This window comes from Carlito syrichta, unplaced genomic scaffold (genome assembly GCF_000164805.1).
Source record: "Carlito syrichta isolate Samal-C Ts95f unplaced genomic scaffold, Tarsius_syrichta-2.0.1 Scaffold312060, whole genome shotgun sequence".
Classification (NCBI taxonomy): domain Eukaryota; kingdom Metazoa; phylum Chordata; class Mammalia; order Primates; family Tarsiidae; genus Carlito; species Carlito syrichta.
Window position 1 is genome coordinate 310,574 of NW_007256156.1, and position 11,405 is coordinate 321,978.

The 11,405-nt window shown below is 37.7% G+C and overlaps 1 protein-coding gene across 4 annotated transcripts in view; it reads left to right on the forward strand.

Moving 5' to 3' along the window:
• Positions 1 to 10,657, forward strand: part of DCX (doublecortin) — a 119,491-nt gene extending 108,834 nt beyond the window's left edge. For 2 of the 4 annotated variants that reach the window (XM_008069460.2, XM_008069461.2), the window contains exon 7: positions 9,488 to 10,657. In XM_008069460.2, the coding sequence (XP_008067651.1) occupies positions 9,488 to 9,544 (57 nt within the window). In that variant the 3' untranslated portion in view covers positions 9,545 to 10,657. The remainder of the gene's footprint in view (positions 1 to 9,487) is intronic. The other 2 variants (XM_021718264.1, XM_021718263.1) reach the window with 1 other exon arrangement.
• The last annotated feature ends 748 nt before the right edge of the window (positions 10,658 to 11,405 follow it).

An 11,405-nucleotide genomic window follows, 5' to 3' on the forward strand; every position in this document is an offset into this window, starting at 1 on the left:
GAGACATTTTGCATCCAAAGTTGCTAAAGATCAAAGGAAAATATATTCAACATATTATTCGGAAATATGACTACCATTACTTAAATATATATTTTCCTCTTCTTCCAGACTTCTCTTATCCTCCCATAAGTCCTTGGAGAGATAGTTTGATAAATAACCTGACCCTCAAATCACGGACCCAAATAACTCTAACATAAGTGGATTTGGTTAGTGTGATAAAGAGTTAAAGAAAGGACTGCACGAGCACAAAGAAAGGTGGGAAAGACATCCTACTGGGGGAGGATGAAAGATGTGGAAAACTTTTCACAGAGGCGACATTTAAGTGGGGCCTTGAAGGTTGAGTATGTTTTTGATGGCTGGTGAAGAGAACAGACATTCCAGCTCTTTTAAAAATCAGCAAGAACAAAGCCATGCCATCATAAAAGTACAGGGCACATTTGGGAAATAGCAAACGCAGACTAGAAGCCAGGTTTCTCAAAACTCCTCCCTGATTTCCTTTGGACTATAAGCTCCTTGGACCAGAGACCAACTTTTTGTTTTCTCTAACACAATAGTATCGCCAGCACAGCTGTATTTGTTACAAACATTTTGTTCTGTAGGGCTCCAAGGGACTAAGCAAATGAATTTCAGGTGCAAATTATTTGTATTGTTAAGCAATATGTGTGTTTCTGTATTTCTGCATATCAATCAACAAAAACAGAATGTTGAGATAATTCCTTTTCCTGAACGTTATTCTACCCAGACAAGAAAAATATATTTTGAATACAAAATTGATAGAGGTACAGAAGTTCAGAAGTTCATAACTAGGCCCAGTCCTATAAATTCTCTCTATATCCTGCATCTCCCCCTATTCAATCAGAGTCATAGCAGCAGCAAATGGAATCTCCTTACAATTCTACCCTTAGGCCCATTCTCTCTTCCTCTGAGATAAAGTCTGAAACAATCTTCTCAGATAAATTTTCCCACCAACCAAGCAACTCCAAATGACGTGTCTGTCACATGAACAACTAAGAGCAAGGGTGAATGCTGAAACGCAGTGGTTCAGTGCTTCCATATTATTAAAAAGCCCTTTTGTACTGCCTGTTTTATTTCTCTTGCTTTGGTATCACTAAATAAAAAAATTGGCAATGATTGGAGTTATATTTTATAGAACTTTACAACAAGAAGGAACCTTAAAGATCTTGCAGCTACATCTTAATGAATTTTAACATATAAAAAGGAAAAGATCTTACAGTCTACATCTTAATTAATTTTAAGATATAGAAAGGAAGACCCTGAAAAGGGAGGCTAAACAGCAAAGGTAAACCTAGAATCTAGGTCTCTGAACTCTTAGTCCTATGATTTTTCTACTACAGTGGAGTTTCATTATATACAGGTTTGACTTAATAAGAATTAGTCAATAATGACAACATAGTATTGGAGCAAAACAACTTCAAAACTATCTTTTACATTTGTGCACATCATTATATTTGGAATATTACTATATCTATTATACATCCTTACATGCATATTGCTGTATATGGTTGCATTCTCAGGATCATATAAACACTAATTGTCAACATAAGGAATTTTCAAAGTTACTTTTTAAAAATAACAGCTTATTGAGATATAATTTACACACTATAATGTTCACCATTTTAAAGTGTACAGTTTGAGCCGGGTTCGGTGGCTCAGCCTGTAATCCTGCACCTTTGGGAGGCTGAAGTGAGTGGATTGCCTGAGCCCGCGGGTTCGAGACCCACCTGGGCAACTTGGCGAGACCTCATCTCTACAATAAAAATCAAAAAATTAGCCGGGCGTGGTAGCGCGCGCCTGTAGTTCCAGCTGCTTGGAAGACTGAGGCGGAAGGATCGCCGGAGCCCAGAAGGATGAGGCTGTGGTGGCCGGGAGCAGCCACTGCACTCCAGTCTGGGCAACAGAGTGAGACTCCAACTCAATACATAAATAAATAAATAAATAAAATAAACTGTACAGTTTGGTAGATTTTAGTATAATCACAAAGTTGTAAAATATATATCGCTATCTAACATATTCATCTAGAACATATTCATCACACTCAAAAGAAACTCCATACCCGTTAGCAGTGGCAACCCTTTCCCCTTTCCATTTCAATCAACCCCAGCGATCACTAATCTACTCTCTGTTTCTATTGGATTAGCATATTTGTTAAGTTTTTTTTTTCTTTTTTTGAGTTGGAGTCTCACTCTGTCGCCCAGACTGGAGTGCAGTGGCCGCTCCCGGCCACCGCAGCCTCGACCTGCTGGGCTCGGCGATCCTTCAGCCTCAGCCTTCCAAGTAGCCGAAATTACAGGCGCGCTACCACGCCCGGTTAATTTTTGATGTGTTGTAGAGATGAGATCTCGCCACGTTGCCCAGGCGGGTCTCGAACCCTCCGACTCAGGCAATCCACTCACCTTGGCCTCCCAAAGTGCTGGGATTACAGGCTGAGCCACTGAGCCCGGCCGGATTAGCATATTTGAAACATTTCATACAAGTTTCCCTCCGAGAACTGCTTTGGCTGCATCCCATACGTTTGGGTGTGTTGTGATTTCATTTTCCTTTATCTCAAAGTATTTTCTAGTTTTTTATTGTGATTTCACCTTTGACTTACTGGTTAGTAAGCTGTAAATTGTTTAATTTCCACACATACAAGGGGGCCCCCAAAAAACCCAGAATTATTTTTTTGGAGGACAGGCCCCTTGTAGAACACTCGGAATTTGTTTCTCCGGATCAAACGGTCAACGAAAGTTTTTATCTGGAAATTTGGGGAAGTTTGCATCATGATTTGTGGAAGAAACCTCCCTAGTCCCTAGTTGTAGCAAACAGATGACTGGTTTTTCCACCATGACAATGCACCTGCCCACACTTTGCTGAGCGTTCAGCAGTTTTGACCAAAAAATGGCATGACCCTATGCCTCCCCCTCTCTATTCACCTGATCTCGCCCCAAACGACTTTTCTTTTTTTCTTTTTCTCCCCCACCCATGAAAAAAGTCCTTAAAGGGAAACCTTTTGTCTATATCAAAGAGGTGGGGAAAAAATGGCAGAAGCACTAAAAGGCATCAAAATTGACAAGTTCAAAAACTGTTTTGACCAGTGAAAAAACTGTCTCAAAAGATGTATTGCATCAAACGGAGAGTATTGTGAAGGTGACTGAAATTTAAACATGTAAGAATGAAAGTACAAATTTTTTTTTTATAAATAAATTCTGGGGTTTTTTTGAGTCCTCCCCTCATATGTGGATTTCCTAAGTGTCTATTATTGCTTTCTAATTTAATATCACTGTAGTCAAAGAATATACTTTGTATGATTTCAAGCTTTCAAAATGTATCAAGAATTGTTTTATGGCCTAGCACATGATCTATCTTGGAGGATGTTTCATGGGCAGGTGAAAAAAAATGTGCATTCTGCTATTGTTGGGTAGAGTATTCCATAGATGTGTTTGTGTATAGTGTTACTCAAGTCCTCTATGTACCTGTTGATCTTTGGCCGAGTTGTTCTTTCCATTACTGGAAGCAGAGTGTTGAAGTCTTTAAATAAAATAGTTAAATTGTCTATTTCTCCTTTCAATTCCATCAGTTTTTGCTTCATGTACTCTGTTGTTAAGGTGCATAAATATTTATAATTATGTTTTCTAGATATATTGATAGTTTTATCACTATAAAATGTTCTTTTTCTCTAGAAACAATTTTGGTCTTAAAATGTATTTTTTTTTCTGCTATTAGCATTGATATTTTAGCTCTATTTTAGTTTTTGGTTGTATAGTAAATCTTTTTCCATCATTTTATTGTCAACATATTTGTGTCTTTTAGACAGCATAGGACTGGGTCATGTTTTTAAAATTCCATTCTGCCAATCACTGCCTTTGAGTGCTTAATCTGTTTATGTTTAATATAATTACTGGTAAATTAGAAATTACATCTACCATTTTGAAATTTTCTATATGTCTTAATGTCATCTTTTATTATTCAATTCTTGCCTTTTCTGTGTTAGATGTAATTTTCTAGTGTACAATTTTAGTTTCTTTTTTGTTTTCATACTAATTTTATTTTGTTTTTGTTTTTTGGTTTTTTTTTTAGTGATTGCCCTGGGGATTGCAATTAACATTTTAATACAATCTACTTTAATACCAACTTAATTTAAATTGTGTATAAAAGTTTTGCTATAGTGTAGCTCTGTTCTTCCTTCTTTGTACTCTTATTGAAATAAAATTATGTCTTTATACATAAGTCCATGAACACATTTTTATAATTACTAGTGCATGTAGTTGTCTTTTAAAATAAGCCAGACACAGAAAAAAAAAATTGCATGATCTCACTTATATGTGGAATCTAAAAAAAAAAAAAAAAAAAAAGGTCAAAATACAGAGATGGAGATGGTAATATTTATTTTAAAAAATTTTTTTTTCTTTGAGTTGGACTCTCACTCTGTCACCCAGACTGGAGTGCAATGGCCGCTCCCGGCCACCACAGCCTCAACCTGCTGGGCTCCGGCGATCCTTCTGCTTCAGCCTTCCAAGTAGCTGGAACTACAGGCGCGCGCTACCACACCTGGCTAACTTTTGATTTATTGTAGAGATGAGGTCTCGTCAAGTTGCCAAGGCAGGTCTCGAACCCACGGGCTCAGGCAATCCACTCACCTCGGCCTCCCAAAGTGCTGGGATTACAGGCTGAGTCACCAAGCCCGGCCTAAATTTATTTTTGAAAAAGAGGAAAAGAGTTACAAAATTAAAATTGTATTCTCTTTTGTATTTACTTACGCATTTACTTTTTCTTTTCTTTTCTTTTCTTTCTTTCTTTTTTTTTTTTACTTTTTAAATGTAGATTTGAATTACTGTCTTGTATCCTGTCATTTCTCCATGGAGGATTATTTTTAGTATTTTTTTGCAGAACAGGTTTGCTAGCAATGAATTCTGTATCTTTGTTTATCTGGGAATGTCTTAACTTCTTTTTCATTTTTAATAATGATAATTGAATGAAAAGGATAATTTTGCTTGATTCCTTAAACGCCTTTATCCAATAAGCCTCCCAGCCTTTCTGATTGGTTCTGTTCCTGTGTTGGGACTGGAATTCAGTGCTCTTCCAGGCAACTTACAACTTAGTTTTCACTTGCTGCTTGCACATGGCCTCAAGGTAAGCCAGAGAGAAGATATTAGAACCTTCTCAGGTCTTTTCTGAGTATACACCCAGTCCTAATATGTGCCTGGCCTCCTAGATTCCCAGGAATATGTCAGAGCTGTCCAACGCTCCCTACAGGTACCTAAATTCTATGGCTTTTCCTTTTAAGGTTTTGAGTAGCTTCATTTGCCCAACTCTTACTCCCACCCCAGATAGCTGCAATTTTTAAACAATTAGAACTGATTAATGTCCCCTTGAAAAGGCTGTTCACAGTGGGCTCTGAGTCAGGTCAAATGAAGAACCCAGCAAGTGGGAGTTTCCGTGGAGATACCTCACAGGTCAAAGAGTGCCAGTCTGGGAATGGGGCATCTTGGGGAGCTCCAAACTCCTCAACTGTCCTCCAGTGGCTACTAGGTTGCTATTTTTCAAACATACTGTAGTTGGGAGGCTGTGGATTTTCAAAGCTGTCATGGCTCTGGGGAGAGGAAAAATGGAAATAAGGCAAGTTAAAGCACCAAAAATCTTAGTATTATTACAAAATTCATCCATTTTTCTTGAATAAGCACCTCTGGGGTTGTTGTAAGCTTTTCATTAATTTCCAGAACTCGAAAAAAGTTGATATTGACAAATTTTGCCAGTGTTATTGCATTTATAGAAAAACAGATTTTTAAAAGGTCATACTCCACCTTTCTAGAAGTCCAAATTTCAAAGATACTTTTGACTATGTTCAATTTTCACTTTACTCAAGTACCTGAGAATGAATCCCTTCAGATACAACTCCATTGTATGCCACTTTGCTTCAATTCGATTTTACAAGTATTTGTTATACTTCTATTATTTTCTCAGCATTGTACTTCCTACCTGTTTATCAGTTTTCTAAGAAAATTTTGTTTGGTCATTTACAACAGGGATGTCAAATCTTGTCTCTGTCCTGGTTACTTTTGTACAGATGTCCCCTTGATATAAAATTTTTTTTTACATATTTAAAGGACTATAAAAGAAACAAAACCCAAACACAGAAGACTATGTGACTGAGACCATATGTGGCCAGCAAAGAAAGTCTAAAATATTTTCTATCTAGCCTTTTACAGAAAAGTGTGCTAAACCCTGATTTACAGTGAAAAGATGGTAGGTTGGTGAGAACTGAGTCTATTTGCTTTAGTTACTTTTGTTGTGCTTTTAATCATTCGATATTCTGTTAAGAATCCCAGATTATAGTCTCAGAGCTGGAAGAGATCTTACAGCTTGTCCATTCCAAAGGCTGCATTTTATTGATGAAGAAACCAAGACTCAAAGACTTATACAATATCATAGTACTAATTAGCCAAGGATAAAACCTTGGACTTCTGAATATGCTTTATACTGCTTTCCATTGTAAGCTGCCTGAAAGTTTTCCTGCCCCTCCTTTCTCGGCAAAAAGCTTTCTCAATGTTAGATAAGTCAGTCAGTCCTTTCCTCTCCTCTCTTGATCCCTTTCCTCATTCCTACTTTTTCCTCTACCTCAAGAAGAGCTGTTTTTGTTCTCCAATTTTCTTGGACAATTTCACACTGAAGATCTTTGTTCATGTTGTACCAAAGCAGGGTGGGGGGAGGGCCCTTTAAATAGCCACAGAGTTGATTTTCCAGTTCTCTTTGATATCTTACTAATAACATATGAAAGCAATGGCTTTCAAACTGCTCCATTTGGGGAAGGGGAGAAGAACAGAAATGAGTGAGATGGAGAGAGAGAAAGAGAGAAAGGGTTTTGTTTCTTGTATAGTCCTTTAAATATGTAAAAAAAAATTATATCAAGGGGACATCTGTACAGAAATAACCAGGACAGAGACAAGATTTGGCATCCCTGTTCTAAATGACCAAACACAATTTTCTTAGAAAACTGGTGGAGGATGGGGAAGGGGAGAGGGAGAGAAAGATGGGATTTAAAAACCATTGATTTAAACTATGGATGAAGTCCAAGAAGAATCACAAGGATCTCCAATAAAGCAATAAATCTCTGGGAATAATGGGAAAAAAATCAGTACCATACCACCTCCTACCTGCCATCTCCTAGAGACACAGACAAGACTTGGGGCAATATGGGAGCTAGAAATCCCCATTCCCAGTGGGAAATAGAAGCACCAGAAAATAAGTTAGAAGTAGATAGATGTGATACATTTTCTTAGTTTCCATTTGTTCAGGGCCTGGAAGTTCTCTGGAAGCCTGGAATGGACCTATATATGTATTCACAACTGATTTTGACAAAAGAACAAATGTCAGTCAATGGAAAGGATATAGTCTTTTCAATAAATTGTGCTGGAGCAATTGAAAATTCATAAGAAAAAAAAAGTATTTTGACCGAAACCGCACATCTTATGCAAAAATAAACTCAAAAAATAGATATTAGGCAAATAATTCTTAGATTTGTCAACAAAAGTAAAATATATAAAGAAAAATTGATAAATTGGACCTTATCAAAATTAAAACTTTTGCTTTGCTAAAGACCATGCAAAAGGTATGAAAAGACAAGCTATAGACTGGGATAAAATATTTGCAACCCACATACCTAACTAAAGATATATTTAGAGAATATAAAAATAACTCTTAAAACTCAACTGTAAGAAAAAAATCCAATTAAGAAATGAACAAAAGACATGAAGAAACATTTCACCAAGGAGGAAATACAGATGTCAACTAAGCACATGAAAAGATTTTTCCCACCATGAAAGGCAAATTTAACCCACAATTAGATATCACTACAAATGTACAAAAATGGCATAAAGTAAAAAATAGAGAAAACACCAAATAGTGGTGAGGATGTGGAAAAATAGAATGCTGGTGAGAGGTAAGAATGTAAATGGTACAACCACTCTGGAAAACAATATGACAGTCCTTACAAAGTTAAACATGCAATTACCACAGAACTCAGCAATTGTACTTTTGGGCATCTATTCCAGAGAAATGAAAACTTAGGATCACACAAAAGCTTGTACACAAAGTTGACAGCAGCTTTATTTGCAATAGCCCAAAACTAGAATCCTTCCACATTTGCACAAGAGGTGAATGGTTAAATAAACTGTGGTACACATCTAAATCATGGAATACTACTCAGCAATATAAAGGAGCAATTGATACATGAAGTAACTTGGATGAGTTTCTACGGAAGTATGCTGAATGAAAAAGACCAATTTCAAAAGATTATACATAATGAAAAAGACCAATTCCAGAAGATCATATATATATTATTATATATATATAATTATATATATGTAATATATATATAATTATATATATATAATATATATATATTATTTCATCCACAATAGCATTCTTGAACTGCTGAAATTATAACTAGAGATAGGAAACAGATTATTGGTTACCAGCTTAAGGCTAGGGGAGGAGTGTATGGAGCTATAAAGAGGTAGCACAAGGGAGCCCTGTGGTGAGGGTACAGTTCTGTGCCTTGACTGTGGAGATGGTCACACAGATATACACATGTGATAAAATTGCATAGGGCTACACACACACACACACACACACACACACGAGTGCATGTAAAATTACACAATACTACCATTAGGGAAAATTGAGTGAAGAGTACATTGGTATGAGGGTACCTCCCTGTACATTTTTTTCAACTTTCTGTGACTCTATAATTATTTTGTAAGAAAAATTAAAGATTGTATTAATTTTTAAAAACTACCAGGCACAATGATTCACGCCTGTAATCCCAGCACTTTGGAAGGCTAAAGAGGGAGGATTGCTTGAGCCCAGGAGTCTGAGACCAGCCTAGGCAACACAGCAGGAACTTGCCTCTACAAAAAATCAAAACATTAGCTAGACATGGTGGCATGCACCTGTAGATCTATGTATTCGGGAGGCTGAAGGAGGAGAATCATTTGAGACCAGGGATTCAAGGCTGTAGTGAGCTGTGAGCATGTCACTGCATTCCAACCTGAGTGACAGAGTGAAATCTCCAACCCCCCCCCAAAAAAAAGTTAAAACTGGACCAAGTGCAGTGGCTCATGCCTGTAATCCCAGTGCTTTGGGAGCCTGAAGCAAGAGGATCACTTGGGGCCAGGAGTCTGAGACCAGCCTGGGCAACATAAGGAGACTCCAGCTGTACAAAAGGTAAAATAAATAAAACATTAGCCGAGTGTGGTAGTGCATGCCTGTAGTCCCAGCTACTTGGGAGGCTGAGACAGGAGGATCATTTGAGCCAAAAAGTTCAAGGCTGCTGTTTGTGAGCCATGATTGCTGCACTCCAGCCTAGGTAACAAAGCGAGACTCCAACTCGAAAAACAAAACAAAACAAAACCCCAAAACAAAAACAGTCATTCCAGAGCTCAAGATGTAAAGAAAAGGAAAGTTAACTTTGTCTCTTCTATTCTTGCAGGACCTGTACCTGCCTCTGTCCTTGGATGACTCAGACTCACTTGGCGATTCCATGTGAAGAAGGAGAGTATTCAGAGTCCAGAGTACAAATTCAAGCCTATCATTACAGTAGGGTACTTCTGCTCAAGTGTCCAATAGGGCTATTGGTGCTTTCAAGTTTTTATTTTGTTGTTGTTGTTGTTATTTTGAAAAACACACTGTAATATGTTGGGTTTATTTTCCTGTGATTTCTTCTCTGGGCCACGGATCCACAATTACCAATTTTGAGAGATAGATTGATAACCATCCTTTGGGGTAACTTTCCAGGGATGCAAAATGTGCTAGTCCATGACCTTACTATGGAATGCTTAGGCGTCTGTGTTGTTTTTGCCTTGTCTCACTTTGCTCATACACTACAGCCTTCCTTCTGTAGAAGGCTGTTTACATACACGGCACTTAATATGCCTGTGTGGGAAAAAAAGCTCATTGGCAGATCCAAGAGTGAAAACACAAGTGCCCCTTGTCTCCCGATATTAAGAATACTGGAGGATCCTGGGAGGACAGTAAGGCAGCTCCCCAGCCTCGCTCTTCACTCCTGATTGAGTCCCCAGTTTGTCGTCCAGCACCAGTTCTGGCTATCAAAGGGGAGAAACACCAGCAACTTGAAATTGTGACACCAGATGCTTAGGAACCCGGTGCTCAGGGCTGGCTAAAGGAGACTAGGCAGAATTGGGAAATCCTGCAGACATTTCAGTAGAGTTTGTAAAGCACAGTGAATTCCTGCTCAGCCTTTCCACTGGGGCAATTTGAAATCAATTAAGCAATTGATAAGAGTTTGGAGTAAAGGACTTCATATACCTGATTCCTCTAGGAGGCTAACGTACCAAGTTATTACACGAACTGTATGGTATCCATCTATCTCTGTTCTATTGAATGCCTTGTAAACAGCCAACACTGAAAACACTGTGAGAATTTGTTTTCAGGTCTGACACCTTTCAGTCGCTTTTTATAGCTAGCAAGAAACCAATATCCTTTTTATAAAAACCTGTGTCTGTATTTCAGGAGCAAACTCTTCAGGCTCCTTTTTTATAAACTGGTGATTTTTCTTTTGTCTAAAAAACACATACAGAAAATTTACCAAAAAAAATGCAGAAGAATAACGTAGTTTAGAGATCATATTGTCACTGCCAAACAGAAACCTCCAGGAGAAAACAAATGAATAGCAGAGGCCAATTCAATAGAATCTCTCTTTTGATAGCTTTTTAACAGTTACGCTTACATTAATAATTTCAATGTGGACCAGACATTCTAATTATATTTTAAATGAAATGTTATGGCATATTTTAAGCAACTCTTTTTTATCTATAATCCTAATCTTTCATACTGAAGACACAGAAACCTTTCACTTGTCTTTAACATTTGAAAGGATTTCTTTACTAAGGACTGATCATTTGAAATAGTTCTTAGACTTTGAGATACAGGTTCATAACACTGCTTTTTGTCTCTAATCATAGCCCATAATGGCAAAGACAACTAAATTTAAGTGAAAGCCATGCATGCCAATCTGTGCTTGCTTTTAGCAGATACGAAAATTTCCTTATTTCTTTGTAATTGTTATTGTCCAGATATTTTGAAAGGTGCAGCATTCAAAGCCAAGCTGCTGTTGGTTACTGAATGACTTGCATCTGTTTCTCCATTCTAAATGGAATGAGCTTGCTGTGTGTGTGTGTGTGTGTGTGTGTGTGTGTGTGTGTGTGTGTGTGTGTGTGTGTGCGAGCGCGCATCTGCATCTTCTTCATAATTAGGAAATACTGCAGTAAACTCTGACATGGATTGATGTCAACTTGGTGGCATTGCTGACGTGTACTGCGTAGGGGGAACCCAATGGTAGAAGGGGTAGCTCAGATGCCCCTAGACAAGCTTCAGATGTCCTTAGCTAC